This window comes from Diadema antillarum, unplaced genomic scaffold, assembly GCF_040938485.1.
Source record: "Diadema antillarum isolate AM-2024a unplaced genomic scaffold, OU_Dant_1.0 seq00000850_RagTag, whole genome shotgun sequence".
NCBI lineage: Eukaryota > Metazoa > Echinodermata > Echinoidea > Diadematoida > Diadematidae > Diadema > Diadema antillarum.
Window position 1 is genome coordinate 683,896 of NW_027271723.1, and position 27,408 is coordinate 711,303.

The following is a 27,408-nucleotide window of genomic DNA, read 5'->3' on the forward strand; positions in this document are numbered from 1 at the left end:
CTAGTTATATTGGGCATCTTATTTTATCAGGGATAAAAACCGAAAAATGTAAAAGAATGGGATCTGCAAAATTACCAGTACCTTGGGTTTATCGGGTATCTCACTACTGTAAGAGTGGAATTCTTTTTTGCACGAGTAATTATTTTTTGCACTCAGATAGGTTAGACAACTTTTGCACATCTTTAGATATGTGGAATCGAAACTTTCAATAGTGTTATACATAATGAACAAGCAAACATTTTGGTGCTTTTATTTTTGCACAAGTTTCTGGTGGTGTGAAATGTTCGAAAATATCTACTTTTATATATCTGACCTCATTAAAACTAAATTCCACTGTATCATTATGCCAGTAATTTTGTCTCACAACTGCCATGTTGTCTATTAAGGGGATGGTATAGTTTTGGTTCATATCTGGCATCACGTTTCACATTTTTTTGGCGAGATGAGAAACCTCTTATGAAATCTGAAAGAGCAAGTAATTCCAAGAGGAATTCAAAGTTTATTTGAGGAAGATTGGTTTTTTGAAATGGCCGAGATATCCAAAACAAGCCATACTCGTGAAAGGTGGGACCCATCTTTTATTAGGATTTCTTTGTTTTACTTTGTCAGCTATGTCAAAACCGATTTTGGTCAAATGAACTTTGAATTCCTCTTAGACTGGTATGCTCTGTAACATTTCATAATTGGTTTATCAGTATCTCACAAAAAAGATTAAAGCTCGATCCCCATCCCCACCAATACCACACCATCCCTTTAAAGCAGGAAGTTGGTCAGTATTGTTCGAATCTCAACAATCTCTTATTATATGGTACAAATTGTGAATTTATATATTTTATGTAATCTGTAAAGCCATATACACAGTGTACCCGGTAGAATATTAATTACCTAGCCGAGATTTATTATAAGCTCAATTTTCTTTTTTATATGAACAATACTGTACAGTATGTGAATTGTTTATTTTTCATGCGTGATGAAAATAAAGACTAGAGTCCCATATTGGGAACATGTGTACATTCATCTATACTGGTACTCCCACAGCGTTTTGAAAACAGTTATTACAGTGGAACCTCGGTATAATAAGGACCTACATGTACACGTTCAAGTTACCACAATTGCTCCGTTAAATCATGTTTCTCATTACATCATTGTACAATAAACAAAGAAATGTAAAGAATTAGGACCAGCAAATTCACCTTATTATGAGAGTGTTTTCTTATATCCAGTCTCTTTATAACGAGGTTCTACTGTGTGTTCCATCTGGCTGAAAAGCTTTTTATCTGTAACTATTCGAGCAGGCTGCACACAAGCATAGCATTCACTCAGAAGTGGAATATCTAACACCGACTCTCCTAGGTGTGTTAAATGTCTTGTACGGCATTGAACCCTTCGTTCAGAATCATCTTGTTTGAAAGATTGTGTGAATGGTATGACAAGACAAACATCTTTGTGTGTTGAAAGTATGCCTCTACGTGCATTCACACAAGAAAACAGACAAAGATATTGGACACTGCAATAAAGATTTCAGAAAAGATTATCTTCAATTTTATAATAAAATGTATACAATACATGTACCTATGTATGTACACACACTATTGAACCAGACTTTTACATGTCACTTATGCATCTCAAATGTCAGGAACATCATGAATACATTTGTAGCAAAAGTGTAAACACAAAAACGTAGACTCGCAAGAAAGGTTTACATCCAAATATATTTAGTACTCGGAGAAAACTTCTTGTTCAAACTCGTTGCCACATAAATAATGTTTGACAAAGCTTCCGAGGAAAAAAAAGAGATAAATACACAGGTAGAAACAATGTCAATATAACGTAACATATCATGTTGGTGTAGCCTTTCTGTGTGAACATCCCCCACCAAACAAACAAAAAAACAAAGAAGGAACAGTACGGCGATAACAGACTTGTTTGGTACAAGAGAAGTTTCCAATTTAGGCCAATGGCACAGAACAGTTGGATTAATTGTTCCATGTGGTTAATGCCGATATACACATTGGGTGGAATACACTCCCATCTCGTAACTATAAATTCCTCACCAACATATTAAAAAGACAAATGAAGATATTAGAAGATGTGAACATATAATCAGGAAAAGAAGTAGAAAGAACTACAGTTTGCTGCAGAAAGAGATGAACATACAACAATCACAAGAACTAGCACACTATCCTGATTAAAATAATGATAATGCTGGTATTCAAATTTCATTGCAGATAATTCAAGTCTATGTCCAAGTCAGATTCCTAAATTTACAAACACATAAATTAAGACTTTGCAATAGGGTGCAATAAAAATGTTACATCTCTAAGATAAATGTCATTGGACCCAGGGCTAATGTCTTAACATTGCCCGACACACTGGTAGTTTGTTTTGTTTTGTTTTGTTTTTTGTTTTTTTCACAGCCAGACATTATATGGAATTCACCAAGGGTCATTTTGGGGTCATGGCAGGTCCAGCTGAAGGGAAAAGATTTATGTAAACATACAATGTTCAAAATCAGTCACGTAACCGGTACATTCTTAAATCCCAACTTTGGTAATGGATCCAGCTGGGATTTGAACCTCTGTCCTGCTGACTGGTGTCTGTATAATGACCTCTGGATAAATGCTGTCCAGATGACCATCACAATTGTACCAAAAACCAGTTTGTTTGTTTGTTTTAATCATGCTTATGAATGCAAAGATTTGTCATCACTTAATGGATCATGAAACGAATCTGGGCCCTGTTTTATGAAGAGTTATAAGTGATTAGTTGATTTCTATCATAAGCCTATGGCGGCCTGTGTGGTAAGGGAATTTATACCTCGGGGTAATCGATTTTATCTTTTGATAAAACAGGGCCCTGTACAGGTAATAATGGTTGTCATATTTGTGATTCATTATAATGAAAAACTATCAGTCCGCCTTTCATAAAGATTCTAAAGAGAGACTAGAAACCACTACTGAACATATTAAGCTGATTTCATTATTCGACCCCGCAAAAACGTAGAAACATGGCTCATACATGTCGAAACTGCAACACCATCATGGAATGAGTGACAACACACCAACGGAACATGAGGTTACGGAACGCAAGCACCGCCATTTCACCACACACACACAGAATGCAATTCACATTACAGAAACGTGTGTGATGAAATGTAAAAAGCATCTCAACATTAAATGAGAGAATACTGAAACAAACTACATGTATGCAGGTTTGTAAAAGATAATCTAAGTGAAAACAGATTTCCATGGATTATAAGAGGAAGAGTTCTTGTGTATTTCATGCATTAAACAAGTACAAAGTAAGCCTCAAATGTAGTCTTGACAACAAAATATGATGACATGCAAATGACCCTCAACAAGATAAATTCACAATATGTATGCACTGAGGTTATCAAATCACATCTTATTATTTGGAATACAGACATATATTAGATAATTTTCATGAAACTTGTACATTTTCAGTGATGTCTGCTCTCATATGATAGAGCCATGAGCAGAGAAGATGATGTGATCAATATGTATATATAGAAAATGTTGTTTCAGGCAATGAAAATGTCACCAGTATCGACATAAAACAGCATGGCTCATTGTTGACATGTCTGACTTTTAAACCAACTAACAGACCCTTTGATCTTCATTATCTTGCTACTGGCTTGCTCTGTGTTTGCACAGGAGTCTCATAAAGTATAGAGCAGTAATAAACAGTTACAATGAATTCACTAAAACCGTGGCAATAGGCAAGCGTTGACACGGTAATTTAACCAACTACTAAATATGGTACTGATATTTACGCTCCCTAGTCTGTGGCTGTTACACAGTCGTGATAACTGGTGTTAAATGTCGCCGAGCAGAGCAAAATTGAAGACTCTATTGAAAGCAAACGTTCTGTCTGCATGACATAAGAATTGCATTCACCCGTTGAGGATAAGTCCTGAGTACACTTGGGCAAGTGTCTATGGGAAATGCGTGTTGTAGCAAAATCAGCCCATCCTCAACGGGTTAAATAGCAGCATCAGTCCAGGGCCCCGTTGCTAGAAACTTTGCGTTTAAACGCAACTTGCAACTGATTGTCACTGGCCAATCAAAATCATTGTTGCATGCATGTCTTCTTAATAGGGCAGACCCTGAGCCAATCAAAATTGTTGTTTCAAAATTAGCAATTATTTGCAATTGATTGCAACTTCTTGCAACGGGGCCCAGGAGTCAGCTTGAGTATGGAATGCCGCATGTGCACAAACACTTTCAAAAGCTTCACTTCTAATCTTTATGCCTCCTTTCTGATAATCTTCTCTGAAGTAAACAGAGGTTCTATGCACTCGTAACGAAAGAAACTTGTACATGTACTTTACACTGAAAAAGAAATGCATTGAGAATTCTAGCAAAAATCAGGGAGTAAAAACTGTCAAGGCACTATATAAGTCTTGATCCTCAAAAGATCAAGGTGCAACACATAAAACACACAATCCTTAAATACATAAACTTTGTGGATTTCACACTACACTGGGATGAAAGAGACTTTGGTTCTAAAGTTAAAACAATGCAAAGAAATAACAGACATATCAAAATGACAACAAAAATAGCCTACTTAACTCTTTATCTATCACAAAATCCTACGCAAAAATAATGTGGTCTACCACCTGCAACTATAATTAGTGTAATACATTCTTCCAAAACTAATACAAAGATACACACTCAAAAATAATCATGAAAAAGAGGTAAGAAATGTCATATGCAATGTCAACTCTTCAGTTGTAGTAAGTGAAAAGTATTCCTCAACATACTGCAGAATTATTTGACAAAGAAATAAGTGTGTGTGTCCTTTGAACTTGGATAGACTCTATGCCATGGCAAGGGTGCACAAAAGCCGAACTTCACATGAAAGCAGAGGCAGGCTGCTAGAGACAGTTTTCCTTCACAAACAACTTTTGGATAGCAAAGTGTGAACCCACTAAACAGGTGGATGTGCCTAGAAAGTTTTAATTTTGATGCCGGCAAACTCAACACTTGGTCTGAAAGGTAAACAGAAGGCCTAATATGAAAGAACTTAAAAGAAATGACCACTTGATTATTCCACCTATGTCATGCCCTGAAGAAGTTTTTCATCTCAACATATACATAAACTAACATATTATCTTCAGCCTACACCATTGATGGCCTTGTTTATGCATGAAAAGATTTTAAACTGCTAGTGAACATGCAAACATTATGTGATACCAACAGCTGCTGGAAACAACAGACTGTTGATTGGAGAAAAAAAAAGCCCAAACAAGCAAATGCACCACTATACAAAAAAAGAAAAAGAAATACAATATGTGTGATATGGAGAAGAATATGTAACACACTTTGTTGTTCATTCATAATCGTCCCTTTGGGTTGCAGGATTTTCAAGAGCCTCTTTAATTGTTAAATATATCACTGATTTTCAAATTGGCCACACAAATTTAGAAAAGGTTCCTGTTTCTCTCCCTCGTATTTGCACATTGTAGATAAACACCAGTCTAATTGTGTGCAGACTTAACACTGTCAGTACCATTAGTATAAACCTGTTTTTGTACAACTGCAATGACATTTTCCAGACATTGGTCCTGAGAAGGTTAATATGACTTCAACCAGTTCGATCTGATCTTTCTCTAGTACAATGGTATAATTATAATGATATATGCAGTGAAATTCAGGGCTGCCAATTTGATGAGGACACAGTGATTATTTCTGCAGCATAAGTCCCCTATAACTTGATAGGAATAACATCCAATAGTTATGGACGTAGAAGCCCGTTAAGAAGTGAAGAAATGTTTGGAAAAATGTAATCAATGCGTATACAAGTACTTGTGTTGGCAAGCCAAAAATTAACCAATGGGATAGACAAGATATTTCACACATGCAGTGTGGCATCTTATCCCTTCTAAGGCAGTAATATTGCAGTCATATCTTAAATACAAGTAGAAATGCAGTAATGCAGGGCTGCACACTAACCCATTTTTTTTTTTCCTACTGGTGTGACCTATCTGTCGGACCAGTAGGTACCCAGTGTGTCCATTTCTTAATGGTCCATTCCTGCAAAAGTCAATGGTCCGACGGCGATTTTCACTGGTCCTTGACTGTCGGAACAGTGCCAGTGTGCAGCGTTGAGCAATGAAAAGAATCCTGATGATAGAGCCATCATATAGAGCTGCTTTGAATATTTCCTTCTTCACTCTGTCTTGCATTGGACAACTTTCAATCAAATAAATAAATTTTAAAAAAATGAAAAGGTGGAACCACATTCATGGAGGGAAAGGGCAAAATGTGCAACTTCTGAGACTTAGTTTTTGGCAAGAAAGCTTGCATTTGCATGTAAACTTTACATGAACTACAAAATCATTGGTGTCCTGTACTAACTAGCATCACAGTGGACCAAGAAAAAGCATGCCATATTCTCCATCATTACTACATGACCAGCAGCCCCATTGCAGTCTGCTCATGGGTCATCGTCATTGGATACAAAACGGTCACACCTTCCCTTCTACTTGTTGCCATGGTACCTGCATTTTACTGCATATACTGTATCACTGTAAGTCTTCTTTTTTATTTTAAATAGAGGTGACTCCCATCAAAATGAAGTCCTCGGAATCGGCAGTCTACTTTTGCTATATCAAAATTATATCATAGCTGAGCAGCAAAGTATGTATTTAAGAGATACACATGATAATTTGGAGACCTGAATTCTTACTTCATTGTTACCAGAATTTCGTTCTTACCATGTTAGTTTAATATAATGGGGGCGTGTAGTGTATATATAAATGATGGCAGGTTGTAGGAGCAAGAATACAGGAAACAGACATGCGCAGACAGTGAGGATCCCAAAAAAGTAATGACCATTAAAACACAGAGAGGGCAAGTTAGACATGGGTAAAGAACACCTTGCCATGCAAAACAGTCCACTTCATATTCAATTTAACTTTGAAGAACAGAATGAGATCATTCCGTTTCATTCTTTCAGAAGAAAAAGACCATAATAATTCCCCCTTTCTGGCTCCTCATCACCATTAAGATCATAACATGCTCAAATAATTTAATACAGATGACATGATTTTTAAATATTTTTTTTTACAGCTTTCTAAAAGAGACCCCAAAAAAGGTAAAATAAGAGGAATTGAGCATGCAGGACAATGGGAATCTCATGAGATAATGCCACAACTTCATCTAATCATGCATATTGTAACAGCCAGTATTACCGCTTCTTGACAACACATGAAACTTTCAGTTCCATGACTTTGTTGCTGTTCATCTGAGTTCAAGGTATAAGTTGAATGGCTATATTAGATTAATTTAACTCTATTCAAAATCAAAGTCAACTTAAACATGGAGTGGAGTTCTTCTCTATTATCTAGGGTGAAGTGATGTTAAGTGTCAAGGAGGGAAATCTTCTTGAATGTATGTCTGAATGAAACAAATACAGAAAGATTGGTGAAAATCCTCAGCGAAAATTTGACAACAATTTGACAATGTACTGTATGCGCCAAATCTCTCGCAAGGTTTTTATTTTTCGCAAATTTCGCAAGTCAGGTGCGACTCGCAAATTTCAAGACAGGCATAAAAATATTGACTCTGATCCTGGCATGAATGTGACATGCACGCATACATTTTTCTGTTCGGTATTGTACTTCATGATCGCAAATTTAACCACTCATGAAATTGAAGACCTGAATATAAGAACGACCCAAGTCCAATTTTTGGTCAAATTCAGTTTGACATGGGAAATTGTAGCTTATGCATGGACTCATCTTGTGTATAAATGATAAATCCTAATTACCCCCGGAAATGCCTGAAATGAATGAGTTAAATCTTATATTAATGTAAGAATGAAGGACTTGGGTCATTCTTACATTCATATTATAGTGCCCTCTCTCATCCTTCTCTCATCTCTATCGCAGAATATCATGAATACGAATCAAAGAACGACCCAAGTCCACCACACAAAATGGCCTCTCCACTATTAATGTAAATGTTAATTATCATAATAATATATCGTCTGTTGAGAACGAGAAGGGCGTTAAGTGTTCGTGAACATTATGGGTTTAGTGGCAACTTAACGCCCTTATCATTCTCAGCCGACGATATGTTCTAATTTGTATATACAATGTTGCCTTCCCATCACAGTTAAATAGAATATTATTGGACAAATAAAAAAGATATGAAGTTTTTTTTAGTTTAATCGAAATGGTCTTCCATGGACTTGGGTTGTTCTTATATTCATATACTCAATTATCAGGAAGTCCCAATTTGCAAAAAATCAGACTTGCTATTAAACATGTGGCATACACAGTATTCAAAAGTAATGACTTTTATAAGTTTTGGTTAAATCCACATGCTGCCTTCTATGATTCTGCATGGCAAAATCCATAAACAGTTTGTGATGCCCAACTGTCGAATGATATGAAGGAATTGTACATGGCAATGTTTCAAAAATCTGCAAATGACTTTACAGTTAGAAGTACAGGTTGACCGTTACTGAGATATTGTAAGTAAATACTATTATGAGGAGGTAGGTCAAGTGTTTCCGATGCCCTAGAATTTGTTATCTATTTTTTTTTTTTTTTTGGGTCGGGGGGGGGGGGGGGGGGGTAAACTATTGTCTGTTTCTTCTTATACCATAATTCCACTACAATGTGGTCACAAAATCTTATAAGGATCCCATTTTGAACAGGGCAGCACATGTAACAGATCTAAACTTGAAAATTGAAAAATAGCTTTTGCATGAATTGTCCGGTTTTCCTCAAACTTTCACCGAGGGTTACACTGACCTCTCTGCATTCAACGAATCCACATCAGAAATGTTTGGGGAATTCTCCCAGACATCACTAGTATGCAGAGCTACAGTGTGTGTCATTAACCTTACCAAATGGGTCAGTTATATTTCTGTATACAAGGTACATTCTGTGGGTGTTCAATTTTTGCCAATTTTGTGAGTCCGGTGTATTTGATACACCACAGATATCTTGACAAAAATGCCATGTGAATGCGTACATTTCTCCGCCCACTGCTTTACTCCACAACTGCAAATCTAACCACTTATGACACTGTTGGGAAGTCCCAATTCGTGAAAAATTAGACGCACTGAATATAGGGTGCATGCAGTATTAAGTACTCTGAGTGGTGGTACAGTGCTTCACAACCACACAACAATATTTCAGACGTAGCAAATCGGAGGTGACTTTTTGCATAACAACAACTGCTGAACAGAACTAATAGGTAATATACAGCGTATGTTCCTCATTCAAATATATCCCCATACAAATATGGTGCAATTCATCTAATTAGCAGAATTTGAAAAATTACAGGAGTTTGCACTACATAAGGTTTAACAATCTCTTTCTGATGACTTCATTACTGACATTCACAAATTTTGCTCAGTTACAAGTTATGATACTTCGTAGGTTGTTGTTGTTTTTTTCTCAGTCACACAGGACCATTATCATTTATTTTTCAAACTACTATACCATTTAAAGACACTGCCTTGAAAAAAACTTTGGTGCAAAGTCACAAATATGAGATGATTTGTCAAGAATTAGTCAAGCAGCATTTCCTCAATCTCATCATTCAGTTATTACAAATATCTATCTTACATTTTGCATTGTAAAGTCTTATGATTATTTTTCAACATTTGAATGATTAGTCATCACGGTAAAAACTTAGCACAAAACTGTCACCAGCAGTGTCTTGGTATATCAAGACTAAGTTTTGTTTGGCACACCTTGTAAAGAACAATACGATGTGCCACATTTCTAGCACTGGCAGAGAAATTCAGCACATGACACATGTCATGCTTGCACACACTAATCATTCACATCTGATTGGAAGCATCTTTGATTAAGCATCATCACGAACAGGCCAGTCAGTATCGTTGTTGTATCAGAAGTAGCGCTGCATTGATATCGATCACAATCATCATCGGTATCGTTGTCATCATCATCATTGGTGGCAGCATCATCACGACGTTAAATTATGATGGTTATCACATTTGTTCAATTTCCATCACAGTATGTCACCCACAATCATCAACACTTCTGCACGAATTAATAAATAAAAAACATTGGTATGATCGTCACATCTTTCAGAAGACAGACTGTTCAGCATTTAACTCTTCACTATGTACACAGACTTGCCAAGCACTGTCTTCTGAAAGATTTGAATTTGATTTTTTAAAGTATTTTTTTCTCTTACCTTCAATGTAAAAAATTACTAATAGGAAATAAGTAGTCCTTCCTGATTCAAGCCACTATTGCACTATTTCACTTTGGTCCCATCCGGATTCCTGATGGGAAGCGGGTGGGCCTCGGTGTTTATCACAAACTTGTCCAGCGGTATTAAGTTGGGGTCGTCGCCGAAGAGGAGGAACAGGTACTTCAGCGTCTCCCCGAGAAAGAAGCTCTCCATCTTGTCGCGCATGCTCACGTTGCTGGGATTCTTGACGTTGCCGATGGAGGAGTAGCCCCCGCCGGGGATCTTGGTGTACCTCTCGAAGGCCTGGAAGATCTTCCAGCCCCACTCCCGGTAGTAGTCGTCCCCAGTGATGCGGTTGAGGTAGAAGAAGCTCTCGATGGTCTCTGGTCTCAGCAAGTTGTGCGTGTCAGCAGGCTGCGGGAGAAACAGAAAGGGCAAGCCAAAACTCATGGAGCACCTTTTTTTATATACACCGTACTCTAATAGATACAATGAAAATGCTTCCACTGCCGTGAGAACAATTTGTCTCTACACTCAAGTTTTGGTAAAAAAAAATGGTTTTCAGTGAAAAATGGACTAAAAGCAGTGTTCTTACTGAAAGTATCGATAGATGGTAGATATCAAAGTGCTGTAAAAGCTGCTATTTTCGTTTACAGATATTTTCATGAATGAGGGGGGAGGGGGTCAGAGACTTTTTCGCAAGATGCTATCTTCACGAGTTGACACTGAGGCTATTGTAAATGCAAAAATGAAGGCCTGTCAATTCTCTCTGCTACTTTACCACACAGTCATGCAGACACCCCTACTTCGTATATGAATGAGTGCACAAAGAAATTTTTGCGATTCAGATCAGGTGGGGATATTTTTGCATCTTGTTAAATTCGCAACCCAACAGTAATTCGCGATATTCGCAAAAAGTTAAACCCTTGTGAAAATAACAGCTTTTACACTACTCTGATGAAGTTCTTTGACATCTCTCAGACAGAAGGAGGAGGAGGGGAAGAGGAAGAGGAAAATACAACAACTACAAACCATGAAACAAGCTGAGGGAAAAAGGGGAAAGGGGGAAAAAAAGTTCTACCTTGATGTTGAGGTCCTCCGTGGCGCCTGGCAGGATGTTGAAGTAGGTGATCTCTGGGGCCAAGAAGGTGGGCATCTGGGCATACATCTGGTAGCAGGTGTGGGCCAGTTCCTGGGCCAGCTCTAGGTGAGCATCGGGCATCCCGTTGCTGTGGCCCAGGGCCAGGGTGCCCGGGAAAAAGCAGGCCAGCTCGTCCTACAGGGGAAGGATGGTCAACGAAATGGCTGGTTACAGGAGCATTCCTGATGATTTTCATAATTTCACATCATGGAGCACATAAATCAACAGCTCCATCTATAGATTTGTGGAATTTATTGTGGTCCTTGAGCAGAGAAACCAATACTCTGAAAAACCCAACACAAATTACACTGAACAGGGATGATGACATAGGAGCCTCACATATTTCAGAAATGTAGCAACGTAATACCATTACAATAGCACATGCTTAACAAGTTCATCTGTGTAGAATTTATGTATGCTTTCTTCTTTTGTTCTGCTTCCTTGAGCCCCAACTCATGCATTCTTATTGTGAGTCTGCCATGTCATCATTCTTGGTCATTGTGATTTGTTATAAATTTTGAAAACATTCTTATTCCTCATCACAATCACTATAAATTCTGAAACTCTGTACCCATTATAACCAATTTATGGTTGTTCATATGTAAAAGTCTGAAACTCATCTGGAGGTCTCCTTTAATCATTTCCCTGTAATCACTCGTCACCCATTGACTTGAACATTTTGCAAGATCCTTGATTCTTGTCTCTTTAAGTTCGTTCTCAAGATGCGTAATATCAACTAGTATGTGGTACCGTACATGCTGAATATTCTGTGAGGTTTTTATTTTCGCGAATTTGGCAAGTCAGGTGCTACTCACGAATTTTAAGACACACAAAAATATTGACTCTGATCCCGATATGAATGTGACGTGCATGTATACATTTCTCCGTTCAGTACTGTAATCCACGATCATAAATTGAACCACCCGCCAAATTGTCGGGAAGTTCCGATTCGCAAAAATTTAGACTCGCTAAATATATGACGTACACAGTATTATTAGGCTGGGAGTAGAAATATACAAAAACGCTGGACACAAATCACTTGTAAAGATGCAGCATACACAAGAGTCTCGATTTAAAGTATTTCTTTGTGCCCTCAATAATTGGTGGAACCTTCACTTCTGAAATACAAGGACAAACTTTGAAGAATAATTTGCTCTTTCTACCTATCTAATGTATTAAAGCAGTTATGTACTGAACACATCTCTGCTTCCAATTCATGCCAATAATTCAGGAATCGTACATGATATCAACTGCTTTCCCCTGGTAACGCTGGTCAAAGGTCATAAGTCAAAACAAGGTCATTTTGGAAATATTTTTCATTATCTCTAATATATGCTGTAAAACATGATATATCCGCGGCATGAATTTTTCGCGAATTGGAGCCGACGGCCTTTTTTGCAGCATGAAATTTGTGCGAACTGCCACTGACATTCAGTGCATACAGTGTAGACAAGAACTTTCGCGTGCATTTTAATTTCGCGAATCTTGGCGCTCGCGAATCTTGGCGCTCGCGAAATTCGCGAAATTAAAATGCTCGCGAACATTCCTCGGTTTACAGTAGAGTGGGAGGCTGTCAAATTGAAATGCCTGCAAACAGTGTCTGCAAAGGACTGAATACTGTAAAACGAGAAATTTTCGCGTGCATTTTAATTTCGCGAATTTCACGAGCGCCAAAATTCGCGAAATTAAAATGCACGCGAAAGTTTTTGCCTACACTACATGCATTGAACACCAGTGGCAATTCGCGAAAATATCATGCCATGAAAAGGGCTGTCGGCTCCAATTCGCGAAAATTTCATGCCGCGAATATATTATGTTTTACAGTATTGAAAAACGAGTGGATATGAGTACCTCTGAGACATTCACTCACCATTTTTGGAGAGTACGCTTCCCTGTGGAGTTCCCCTATGAAGGCTAGTTTGTTGGGTTCTGAGTGGCCAAGCAGCTTCTTCTTTATGCCTTCTACAGCTTCTACGTAGTCATCATAAAACCTGATCGATGAAGGAGGAAGTTCGAGAAATCACAGAGAAAAACTGCAAAATTGGTTGGCCATCACTGCATGGAGCTCATTCCTGTTTGAGAAAACCCACCCCTTCCTCACATGCATCTTTATACTGAGATGATTATTGCATTCATTATGAATCTTGCCTTGTCTCTTTTGTAAATTGCGTAGGTCGAGAAATCCACCCCAAAAATAAATAAATTTCAAAACAAAGAAAAATGTTCCCCACAAAATGATACAAAAATGACAAAAATCGGATAAGATATATGAAAGCTATGGTATTTTGAAATTTCACATTTTTTCGGAAAACATTTCTTAACCAGTTCTTATGAATATTCAAATGAGTGAGTTAATAATGCCATACCCTCACAATTTTTAATGTATGTCATGTATGAAAATTAGGGAAAATTACTATTTTTAGCTAATACAAGTAAAACCATGTTCTCATACCAAAATATTTCAGAGTTAACATTTGTTCTTTTTTATTTTGGGTGGATTTAAGGCAAGTTTTATATTTATACAGCTAAAATATGAGATTTTTGTCATTTCTGTATAATGAATAAGAAATTATGAGAGCATGACATTGTCAACTTGCTCATTTGAATATTCATAAGGACTGGTCAAGAAATGTTTTCTGAAAAAAATGTGAAATTCCAAAACGTCATAACTTCCTTATTTCTTATCCCATTTGTGTCATTTTTGTATCGTTCTGTAGGGAATACTTTTCCCTTTCTTTTGAAGTGTATTTATTTTGGGGTGGATTTCCTCTTTAAAAAGAGGTATTACCTCTTCTCTGACTTGCTGGTCTGTAGCCATTGCTTCAGGAGATACTCGTAGTAGCTGTCTGCCCTTGCACCCAGCGTGAGGATGGAGTTGGGTCGGAACTGGCCCGAGTTGGCGTTGATGAAGATGGGCACAAGGCCGTCTTTCTTGGGTAATCCGTGCAGATGTTGCATGACCTGATTTCAGAGACGTATATGGTGACCAAAACATTGTTGAAATATGAATATGTGTGTGTGTGTTTGCATGTGCGTGTTGATGAAAGTATTCTCTGCATAGTATAATATTGCAAAAGATTGGTATAGTTTTCAATGACAGAAGTGATGATTACATGTCAACATTCCATCTAAATTTATGTACAATATATACCCTTTCCTATTGGAATATTCTGGGTCAGTATTCTCTAAACAGTCTTTGCTATGTTTTGAATTACCAAGAAAACCACAATATTATCAAACTAATAATTGCATAACATTATTACTTTTGAACACATTTAGACAAGATCATTAATTTTACGGAACATAAAATGTAAGTCTTTCTATGGTAGTGACCATCAAAAGTAATGATCCATAAAATGACCAATTCTCAGATGACCAACAGTTAGAGTTCTCTCTTCTGTAGTGCACAGTGCAAAGCATTTTTTTCTCATCTAATCTCAAATCATCTTTTCTCTCGCATTTACTCCATTCCAACGCCATACATCAAAGCATCCATCCAATAGGCATCAAATTATCCCAGCATTCACTCCGTTGTGGCTAGACCTCTGTGGTGAGTATGTTGCCAAACCCTCCATCACAAACAATCTTTCATGGTATGAATTTTTACACAGCAAATCCAAGTCAGTAACATATCAGTACACTCTTACATGTATTTCCACGTAAACCATATCCAATAGCCAAGCTAAGCATATGGGCTCACTTAAGAGTTTGTATTGAATAAAAACATAATCAAAATCTTCCACAGGTGTTTGACAGATGTTCCTTCTCATTTTGAGCGGGAGGACAAGGGGGTGGCAGTTGCTGATTGAGAAACATTTTTAGAAGTACTTCCTCATGACCTCTGACCTTGTCAGCAGCATTCTGGTACTTGGGGTCACCCGTGGTGAAGCTGAGGTCGCGGAACTCCAGCTGGATGGTGCTGACCTCCGACACGGAGCTGTCAGGCCCCCAGCGGGGTGCGTGGGCGTGGCCGGTCTGGAGATTGACGTCCGAGAAGGGGATGGCCGACTTGCTGTTGAAACAGTTCAGCAAATTGTCGGCCAGCTGTTTCTGGAGGTGGCAGGATATGGTGGGAGAGCGATGGAGTATTGGATAAAAGTCACACGATTTGGAATCACTAATACTGTTCATCATTCAAGTATATGTGTGTGTGTGTGTGTGTGTGTGTCTGTGTGTCTGTCTGTCTGTTTTGTATGGGAGGGTATGTTAACTACTCTCTACCAGACTTTGGATCAGAGGCTTTCATCTGCTTAAACCACATACAAGTGGACATACTTTCAAATGGTATGTTCAAACCATCACCAGCAGGTCAATTTGAAAATTGCTGTGTTTTCTTTTCTGCATTCTAAAGAACAACAAAACCTGCAGAACTAATCTGGCACTTTGAGAAATATGAAACATCAAAATAGGATAAGAATTTACCAAGTCATTTTTCATGCGAAAGTAAAACTAGGCAAACATAATATGAAGCTAGTAAAATTCTTCCATAAAGAGAACCACACAAGAAAATGCAGGAATATTAGACTATATTTCATATGGAAGACTGGTAAATTACCAAATCTCAAGGCAGGAAGCACTGGGGCTGTTGTATACTTACTGCTTTGTCGAGGAACATGGTGTCACCGGTCAGATGAAAGGTGCTCAAGAAACTTCCCAGGACCCGTATGGTGGTCTCAAAGAGATTGACGTCCTTGTTTGGTGTCACGCTCATCTTGGCAATGTGGTCTCTAGCCTCCTTGAATTCTGTCAAACAAGCAACAAGATGAACATTCACGTGAGGTGATATGTTTCATGAATCCTCAATAATGCTCTCACCATATTTTTCTTCATCCATCTTTTTCTTTTCTTTTTCTTTTTTTTTTTAACAAGAGTACCAATGGTCTAACATCATTGCTTAGCCTGAGGGTGAGATAAATTGTTATATGAGCATGGCATAGCTTTGTGCTACTCCACTTATGTTGCCAACATTACAATTAACTCTGAATATCAATCAAAGTATATTTCATTCTTGACATTTTGTAATTAACCCTAATCAACCCTAGATAGGACAGCCCTCAATGAAAGGGCTAAAGTAAACAAATACTGAGAAGCCCAAACCTACTTAATGTCGCTCAAGCCCAAACCTATACCATCCATCAAGCCCTGACCTACGTGCACTGGTCAAGCCCTGACCTACTTTAATACCAATTGTCAAGCTCCAACATAATTACATTGGTCAAGCCCAAATCTAGGTATTCAGTCAAGCCCAAACCTACCTACCATCAGTCAAGGTAAACCTGTTGAGGATGGACTGATTTTGCTAGAACACGCATTTCCCATAGACCCTTGCCCGAGTATACTTGGGACTTGTCCTCAACGGGTCAAACATGCTTATCATCGGTCAAGTCTAAACTTGCTTACCATTAGTCAAGCCCAAACCCACTTACCATCGGTCAACCCCATGATGATCATCGTGTCCAGACTGTCCACCATAGTGAGACTGAGGGTGAACCACTCACTGTACCGCTTGCTGACCGGTTTGAGCTCGTCGTGCCCCCAGGCGTACTGCTTGTAGGCCTTCCAGGCATGTTTGAATGCATCCACCACGGCTCGCTGCCTCTCATTCTTAGGCCCTGAGTTTAGTAGGGAGGAACATATTACAGGGGAATGAAACCAAAATATACATGTGGATTGAGTGAACGCAGCAATATTACTAGAATACGTCAGTGCAATTTGAGGAAAATCATACAATCCAGTAGAAAGTTGTGAATATTTAAAACTTTAGTGCAGCCATTCCTGGATGACAAGACTGTTACTGTTCTTTAAGTCACATATGTATGACTTAAGCAACATACAGCGTGTACAAGAAAAATTTCATTTTTCATGAAAAGTACACATACCCTTGACTTGCTACTAACAAATTATTCCCTCTGCTTTCTGAAAGAGGCAATTCAACTGCTCTTCCATTATGCTAGAACAGTTAAAACATGAGCAAGAGAGATAAAATCACAAATGAATGAATAATACATTACTTAAATAAACAGACACACATCCACATCTGACACATACACACAAACAGAAAAATCATACAAATATTGTATTTTCACATACATTCCAACTTACTTATTACACACACATAAATACACACACATACAATCATACTCTGCATACATACAGGGAGGTGGGAAGAGACATTACAAATATCTGTATATACACACACAAGTGACAGAATGTCTTAAAGGACCAACTCACCATAAAGTGATTGTGTATTTCCATTCCCTGTCTTCTGTCCGTCTGGCATTGGCAGGACAACTTCCTTGTCATCATTCTCCTGGAGGATAGGATGGGATGAAGAGAGAGATGAGTGATGGAAGTCAAAGTTAGCCAAAAACCACTCATCTTTGATACTGGGCTTCAAATTCAAAGTTAGCCAAAAACCCCTCCTCTTTAATACCGGGTTTCAAAAACATTGCATGATAAAGGAAAGTACAACAGTAGCGGATCCAGAGGGGGGCGCACCAGGCGTGCGCCCCCCCCCCCCTCTATTTTTGTTAAAACTAAAGATAGAAAAAATTTGTAAAGGCGCCTCCCCTTCAACATCAAACCTTTACATTCCATACACAAAATGTTTATCCCTAGTTGCATTTTTTCTACCACTGATTTTACTAACTTTAACTGATGAATATACCAAAACTGATAAGAAAAAAAAGAAATGGGGGGGGGGGGGGGCTCTTGCGCCACCTCCCCCTTAGGTTTAATTTTGTAAAGGTGCCTCCCCTTCAACATCAAACCTTTACAGTCCATACACAAAATGTTTATGCCTAGTTGCATTTTTTCTACCACTGACTTTATTGACTTTAACTGATGAATATACCGAAACTGATAAGACACGAGGATATGAATACAAATTAAAATACAAGGAAAAATGATATTCTTGGGATAAGTATATAAAGTAAACAAAGAATCATGCAAGATCATGCCAAAACATGATCATCAAATTACAAAATAAATACAGGTGTCCAAGTTTCAATGACACCCCCTGCCAGATGAGAAAAAATGAAAAGCCACGGAGATAAAGTATCTGAGAGAAATGAAGCCAATGAAAGAGTAAGTAAATCTTGGCACTGAGGTGTAACTTAAAGAGGAGAAAAAAAAACTCTGCTTATAAGCATCATTAGTAGGGGCATTGGATGAGAACAAGAAAAGAGCTCTCCCGTGTTTATTGAGATAACATAGGTAAGAAAATATTCAGTCATCGTCACAACCTTTTCTTCAGGTCCCTCAAAATTATTCACTTCTATCAGTGATTGCTGTTCACTTTCTGTTTCTGCCATCAAACTCTAAAACCATCTTCCACTGAACAAACTTCACACAAAATATACTTGAACGGTTTAGAAAGCTCCTTGAAATCATCTGTTCCAGTAAATACCACGGCTTAGTTTTTCTTCCCATCATGCCAACTCTACATGTCTTTGTTTTTCAAAATAGCCTCCATTTCCTTATGGTTTATTCTCACATTTCTGTCCACAGGAAATACTGAGTAGTGTAAACATAGTATCACAGAGAATTTTCATTTCTTTGGACCATTTGGTGTCGACTTTAATACAATGCTAACGTTTTTCATAGCGTCATACATCTACGCGATATCAGCGACTCCAACAGCATGAAGATTCCAAGAAACATGCTGATCATAATTATTTTCAAACTAGAAATCTTGCTACACAGCACCTTTAACTACTGCAGTCAGGACACGGATGACTCAGCAGTCTCACATGAAGGCAACTGCCTGGTGATAGGGATTTAGGAGGATTAACTGATCTCTTTTCATTGACAGTCAGTTTCAAGATATAGGGGGATTAATCAATCCGCTTTCATTGAAAATCAGTTGCAAGACAGCTGCACGAATTGGCAGAGAGCGCCAGCCTGTGAATGTACATGTACCATTGGCAATGCCGAGTACAGCAAAAGACTGCACTCTGCAAGACTAGAATGAAGTTAAAAGAAACACTAACAATTTTCACTGAAAATGACCACAGTAGTTTGAAATTTAATTTAATTAATTCCGTGATAGTTATTAATTTCTACATGAAACTGAACAAAGTGTAAAGAGCTTTGAGAAAAGGTTTATCAATCTATAAACTCCCAATCTTCTCATATTTCTTCCCTATTTCTCGACAAAGACATTATAACACATTTTCATATTCTTGTCTCAAGAAATACACAGAAATGTTACATCATAAGCTACCACCTACGGCAAATGAAAAATGAATGCTTGATGTAATCTTGCAGTTTTCTTCGAGTTGAATTCACTCATTCTCTGCTAGCCAATAATGCAAGCGCACACAGAAACTCCTGTAGAAACAGTAAAACGAAAATCAGCAAAATCCAGTAAAATTGACAAATGATGGACACAGAAAAGGAAGCAGAAGAAAAGGTCAGTGTATCACAGAGTATTTGGCATTAGTTTGGTCCACTCCGAAATCCAATCAAAGTAGAAACCATAGACTCACATTGTGAGCAGCTAAAATACAACCCTTTTATCCCACGCAAAATAATGGTTCAGGGACAAACTTAATGAATATCTCAGTAGTGTTGCATGAGAATCTCTATTTTGACCACTGAAAAGTCTGACATACCACGACACATCACAAACACAATAAGACTTAATCTGAAAAAGGGCGCAACGGGAAAGAGATAGACATTGCAAGAGAACAGAATTCCTCAAACTGATAAAAATGACAGGAATACTGCAGACAGACCAGATGGAAAGGCACCAATAAATTAACCAAGGCCAGGAGACATACAAATCACCATGAAAGGAAAAAGGGAGATATGAAATGCTAGGAGTCTAAACTTGGGGTAAATCAACCGAGACAATGTACTAAACACAGAAAATTGGGTATATCATGTAAGATATCGCTGACAGACGACAGACGCATATTCATATGCACACATAAAGGGACGGCTGCATTCAATGCGTAGGAGGGTCTACACAGAGGTTTCTTTACCCCTGGTGCGCCTGCGGCTGCACCAACATCAGAATCATCGTCCTCAGGGCCAACGCCATCATGCTCCTCGCCCTCATCTTCCTCCTCCTCATCATCATCATCGTCACCTATATCGCCATCGTCTTCGCTTTCGTCATGGATATGGTCCTCATTGCTCACCCCTTCTTTGACGACGTCGGGCGGGACCTGGATGCCCAGCTGGGGTAGCTCATCGTCGGGCCCGTCTCCCTGTCTGTCGCCGCCCGCCCTCTGCTGGTTGCCGTTCTCTCTCGTGCGCTTCGGTGGTCCCCGCTTCCCTGGCCTCCCACCCGGCTGATCCTGATGGGAGATGGACAGACAAGGGTTCATGGAGAAATTGTGATATCCACAATTGAAGTATATATGTTTTTAGCATCACAGTTTGCATTCTTCATTTCAACAGCTTAAAATCAAAATCACTCATCAACAATTTTGCAACGAGTGCAGAAATCTCACAATCATATCCACAGTATTTTTCAGAGTGTTTTGTAATGTGTTAGGAGAAAGTCTGTTTGAAATCAGTCCTAATTGCCTAATTACACAGTGAATAAAGATTCCTACATTTCATATAGAACTCACTGGATGACATCGACTATGGCTCCATAAAAAACAAAGATTCTGCAAAACTTGTGGACCGACTGCTAAAATCATTTTCAGGCACCTTAAAAGTTAAGATACTACTTCATAAACGAAATGATTTGGGGCAAGAACCTAAAAAAAGGTAGAATATATATATGAATGATCTATAAATTATCTCTATTAACCTGGTCAACAGTGATGACCAAATGTTGCAAGTCCTTGACCACCACTATCCACTCTGACCACTTGATCATCGCTTAACCCCTCAATTCCCCAAAACAACATTCCTATGGTTTAGTGCCATGCTTTATTATCACAATTTTCAATTTTTGTTAGTTTTACCCGAGTTCCCCCTCCCCCCCATTTTTTTTTTTTTTTTTTTTTTGGGGGGGGGGGTACTTCATTGGTCATGTGCTATTCTATGTTTAGTTTGTATATTTTGTAAAAGTCTCATACAATGTTAAGAGTGCTCGATTTATTAATGATTCGTAAATTGATGACATATTCTGGAAGATTTTTATTTCTTAATTTTTCTTTCACATTGACATGTGTTGTTAACTTTCTTTCTGATTTCCTGCAGATTTAATGACTTTAACCAGTTCCATCTAATTTTTCCTCCAATAAAAGACATTCATTGAAATTCAGAGGGGCCAATTTGATAATGAGAAGATGACAACTTCTACAATAAATTCCTCCAAGGTCTTAATGGGTCAAAAAACAAAAACAAAACAAAACAAAACAAAAACAATCAACTTAAGACTTCTTTCACCTTGTCCTTGGTGTTTTGCTTGATTTTCTTGATTAAATCTCCCTCGTTGCCGTACACGAAAACGTCCCTTTCTCCTTCCTTTTCCCCAGCCGGACCAATGTCCGGCGGCAACAGACCCCCAACAACCGGGTCCGCTCTGTCCCGCTCATCTCTGGAGAAGCTCAGGTAGCTGCCCAGGGTGTCCGGCATGAAATGTCTGAAGACAAAGAAGCTGCACATGAGGCAAAGCAGGAGAACCAGCGTCGCCACTCGCCTCTGAAGTCTCGGTAGTCTTCTCCATATCTGAAATCACAAAGTTCCCGTTATTTCTTTCTAAAGCTGCACTTCCCAACCATGCTCTGCTTGACTATAGAGGAGAGAGCAAAAATCAAGCACTGCTACAAGCACTGCATGTTCTTCACTTGCTCTGTATACATGTCTACAGCAATAAGTAGGCTGAAAGGTTGAAAGGCCAATTTTTTTATTTTCCTCTATCAAAATGTAATGCTACGGTAATCAAACATTCATTTCTTCTCACGAGACTCCCCTGAATCCCCAGCTTGGTACTAATTATAGGTTCACTGACTTTCAAGCTGATTTTAAGAAAATTTATCTGATTGTGAGCTTGTCTGATGGGCAGCATACACCACTGTACTCTCCTAGCTGGACTAAAATTACGACTCTAGCATGAAGTTTCTAGATTTCATTCACTGCTAGTACCATTCCTTTGTTGCATCAACACTTACCCTCCAACAGGACTGAGGTCGCCGGGCCTTGTTGTTGTCGTAATACGAACCGGTTGTGGACTTGGACGTAAATGGCAGCATGATGTTTCCCTTTAAGTGGGAGATGCCTGCTCACAATATTGCCTGAATTGGGACACCAAAATTTACAGACACGGTATTAATCTAGTTTGCTTCTATCTTTCCAACTGCTTTGTTTTCATTCAAAAGAAACTGATATCACACGTTCTGTTGTTAGTAAAGTTGTCAGAGGCTGTGAGTAAGAAGCCATTAGGCACAAGCATTAAATAAAGCCACAAAGAATATAGAGTATGTGTTTTGATAAAGAATATACTGTGACAGAATACCTTATCATCTCAAGTTTGACAGACATCCTGAAAAGGTACCCTGGTGCCTCCTTCAAAACTAGTGCAGATTTCAAGTCTCCACTCACCACATATCAAATCTACATGTATAAACATGAGTATCTATCACTCTGAGGTCTGCCTAATCTCCCAGGTGAATCCTTACCATGCATTTGTGAGGAAACAGATCAATTTTAATTACTAATACGTTCACTGTCCATGCAAATCTGCAAGAACATGTGCTAGGCTGATAACAGACACAATGCTTTGAGGTATATAAAATTTAGACCAGCAGCCGGTAATAGAGTGCTGAAGTACAGTGGTAACCACCTTATCTCAAAGGCAATGCAAAGGTCATTTTGGTCTGTCCATTCATATAGTTTTATTATTATTATTATTATCACAGCCTGTATATTATCAAGATAATGAGTTCAAGAGTCCTATTATCGTGTATTTCGAGACTCTGTTTGAGTTGGCAGTCAGGTGATCACAGTGGTACTCAACTTTCTCATTGCCTCAAGCAAACTTTTGGCACATCCGCTTGCTCGGAACTTCTGGCACAAATGCAAGTAAAATATGTACAGTGTTTTCTTTCATCATGCAAGCTCTAACAATGACACAAATAGGGATGTTTTCAGTGTGGAAAACATCCCGGAGGTATTTCATAAAGAATTCAAGTAAATTTTATGTGATAATGAATCTTTCAAGAAACTCAGAGAGAAAAAAAAAATCAACACGCAAATGATTTATGGCAAGTTGAATGAAGTCGGACGAGAAATGCAGTCCCTAACTAAATCGCACAAGATCACGGAAGACAATACATGTGCATAGACAGACAGGACAGACCGACAGACAGACAAACACACACACATGAGTTTCTCAATAACTGACTTCCTTCAACTTGCTGCAATCACTGGATATTGCTTTTACTCATTTTAGCTTCTGCAGTGAGTCTCTGTTTGCATAATATTAGCAGCTAACTTCAGTTCTAGTTTGTGCAGGCAGTGCAGGCAGTGCAAAGAGTGAGTCTGTTTCCATCAACGACTTGATAGTCGACATCCATATTGACGCTTTTCGACAACCTATTTACTTGTTAGTTCAAATTCACATGATGAGTAATCGGAGATGTGCTGTATCCTAAGATTTTAGTGCAATTTAGTTCTGTGGAATTTTAGATACCTACATGGACATGCAAGTACATTAGTGCCCTGGGCTTGAATCTTCTTACTGAGCAGTTAGTGTCTGAAGCTACTGTAGGCCCTATGCATTCTGTTTGAAGGTTGCAGACCTTTCCATTGGGAAAAGAGAACTTAAGTACCAAGTATTCCACATTTAAGTAGACGCTACATTGATGGATCCTATCGAGTACCGAAGTAGAAGAAGTAGAAGTAAGTAGACCTAATGTCATTTACTAAAGTCCCCATTACCATGAAGTCGCCACTCGTTCATGCACCTGTGACTGTTTGTCCCTCTCGTGCTTTATTATTTCATGTGTATGACTATTTTTTACGTCAAGTGAAAAGTAAAAAATCCTTCTGTCAAAGTGAAAAATCCGTATGTGGCTGGGAAGAACTTTATGGACAAATGTGTTTGAATTCGGTACTACATTTGACACACACACTATGTGTAGAGCGTCCTCACGTGTTAGGTCGGGCACCGCCCACTTTTTCACAAGGGGAAGGCGATATTTTGAAGGTTAGTTATTTAATATATCACACATCATTTTGAACTTCAGCATTTACAGCATTGGGTCGAACCATTTAATTATGGGTGGGTCGAACCATTTAATTATGGGTGAGTTTTGAACAATGAGAGAAAATAGTGGCAGCTCAACAGTGACAAAATGACTGTCCGATGGCAACCCTATGAGAGTACTGGCGAATGGCGAATTGCATAATGGCAATGCATGTGTTGTGGCCTGTGGGTAGCTAGCGTCATTGAGCACTAGATGGCGCTCTCGCGCAAGTACTGTAAAGGTGGATATTTTCGCGTGACTAATTTTTCGCGCTTGGCCGGGTCGGAAGAGTTTCGTGTGTTTTTAATTCCGCGGAATCAAGACATCACGCACAGGCACATATGGCAAGCAAAAATATTTGCGTGCTTTTATTTTCGCGCTACTTTCTGGTTCAAGCGCGAAATGCGCAAAAATTTGCACATCGCGAAAATTTCCACTTTTACAGTACATCGTTTTCTACACGCGCAGTGCTCAACTCTTCGCAATGATCGCTAGCTGGAGCAGTTATGACAGTGTGCATTGATATCATTCTTTTCAATTAAGTAATACGGCCCTATGTCAAACGACATGTTCGAATCACAAACCTGAACTACTTTTGCCTTCCTTGTATGTTGGTTTGAGTCTGCTACGAACCGCTAAGGTAGCCCGAGGAGGACGATCTGTTAGCACGCTAAGTCGAAATTTCACACTTATTTGTCGTGACCTTGGTGTACTTTGTACTTAATCCACATTGCGCAAAATATGGCAGTGTCGAAACTTAACTTTTTTCAAAATTGAAGTGTTTTCTAATTTTTTGAAAGGAAGATTTATCGACCCCAAGTAAGCCCATGTGGTAAGAACGGTACACGAAATGGACCTTGCAATGCCTGTTTCAGTGAAATTGGCTGCCCGATCGCGCAGCCCATGGAGAGCTTCGCGGTTGCTCCCACGGGAGTCGCTATAGGTGTCGTGTGATTTACGACTGCCTGCGGACGCCGCGCAGGCCGGCAGCGCGCTGGCTCGGCGCTAGCGAGCTCTCTACTTATGAATATGATGATGGGCGAATCGAAGCCACCGCTATGACAGGCCTACGTGTACGCGAAAAGTTATTAAAATGTGAGATTTTTCCAAGAAAATGAAAAGATGGACTGATTTAAACACTGTTTATGTGTATGTTACATATCACTCTACGGATAATTGATCTCATTTCATGGTTCAGTGAAAATCTGATTTTCTTAGGATGAAGGCTACTGTTGGGTGTGCATGGGCGCTGGATTGAGAACCTGACTGAGGGCATTCAAGCACGGCCTTGCGTTCGGGTCTGATGCAGGTGCATTATTCAACATGTGCAAGCTGCACGCTGGTGACTCCACGCTAATCAATACTTTCGTCGGGTCGCCAGATGGAAAATACCAAAAACATGTAGACACTATTTCTCCATAAATTTTTGACCGAAAGATCGGTCTGTATCTGTCCGTCGGGGAATGTTCCGCAGAGACTGCGTCTGGCTTCACGGATCCCCTCCGTATACAGACCGAAGTCAATGATGCCAGCTCCTGTGTGGCATTAGCGCACAGATCAAACGTTACGATAAACCAAATTTCAGACAGCTTTTTTATATTCAAACAAGTTTGATATGACATGACACATTATGCAGCAATATTTGGGGTTAATTTCTCACATTTTGCAATCGAAATACTCACAGTAACGCGGTTATAATGCAGAAATTTTATCCATATCGCAACATCGCCGTTCGAAAGCTGTAGGTCGCCATTTTGAATCTGTTAACCAATCACATGCGAGGTAATTTATTAAGTAAAAAAAACACGTAGAAACTACCTCGCATGTGATTGGCTAATAGATTCATACTGTATGTTTCTGCAGTTTGAACGTGACGACGCGACGGGCTGGTTGATGTGTGTTTTGCGTTGAAAATTCGACCGAAATATTGGATTATTCATTAATCTGGTGAGTGTAGTCTATTCTTGAATAGTTGATTTAACTATTCAAGCTTAAATTTGCCGACCTAGGGCCGTGAATTAGACGCAATCGAGAAGGGTGAGGTACCTCACCCAATTTTCCATAGAGACAGTGGTTAAGAACATCCACATAGCAATGGGTACTACAACCTTCCGTCTGTCTACGGAGGACGGCGTTAATGGCAAAATACAAAAGAGTCCTCCGGACAGACGGATCTTTCTGTCTACATAAATTTATGAGAATTTGTTTTTCATCACAAACTGCATGGAAGAGCTAGAGAGCTCCCACACTGTATAACTGTGTGAAGGAGCGCCCCGGGTTAGGTAGTCTATTACTATTAAACTAACAATGTTAGAATCTGACACGTTTGTTGACATTTTGGTGGCTCTTCTTTTCTTCTTCTTCGACCTTTTCGTCTTCTTCTTTTTTACAAATTAGATTTAGGCGTACCTCACTAACAATAAGCGTATGTTACACAAACGTTACAGTTATCTCACTCTCAGTTTCTACATTTAATCAGATTCATGATTCTAAAGAAGTTGTTATCGACTCACAAAAATGAACCGCATGATTTCGACTATTCTTAGTCTTCAAACTCGGCTCATTAAACAATGCATGGAACCTGCTGCATGCTGCATGCTGTGCACTGTCACTGATCTACCGCAGCTAGCTAGCTGACAAGTGCAAGACACCACAAAAACTCAGCCGCCCAGTACCCCGGAACTTACCCGAACATCCACCGCCCGGCTTCTCCTCCCCACTTCACGAAGCTGCTGCCTGCTTGAGTTAATATGACCGTAAGTTATCAATATTTGACCGTAGATTTTGCCAACGGGCAGATATGAATTTACTTTCAGTGATCGTTTCCAATGGCTTGTGCTGATTTCGAGCAAATGTGCATGAAATCTATTTGTACATCGGATATTAGAAGAAGAAATAATGCAAAAGT

The 27,408-nt window shown here is 38.9% G+C and overlaps 1 protein-coding gene across 1 annotated transcript; it reads right to left on the reverse strand.

Annotated features, from left to right (window-relative positions):
• Positions 1-10,021: 10,021 nt before the first annotated feature.
• On the reverse strand, positions 10,022-22,548 carry LOC139740375 (endoplasmic reticulum mannosyl-oligosaccharide 1,2-alpha-mannosidase-like). Its single transcript, XM_071650968.1, has 11 exons — positions 22,425-22,548; positions 21,700-21,981; positions 20,334-20,651; positions 17,578-17,656; positions 16,773-16,958; positions 15,944-16,089; positions 15,193-15,396; positions 14,135-14,307; positions 13,217-13,337; positions 11,287-11,481; positions 10,022-10,619 (listed from the first exon to the last, which is right to left on the reverse strand). Exons 1-11 carry the CDS (start codon positions 22,503-22,505, stop codon positions 10,269-10,271), a joined length of 2,136 nt encoding a protein of 711 aa, XP_071507069.1. The 5' UTR covers positions 22,506-22,548; the 3' UTR covers positions 10,022-10,268.
• Positions 22,549-27,408: the final 4,860 nt, after the last annotated feature.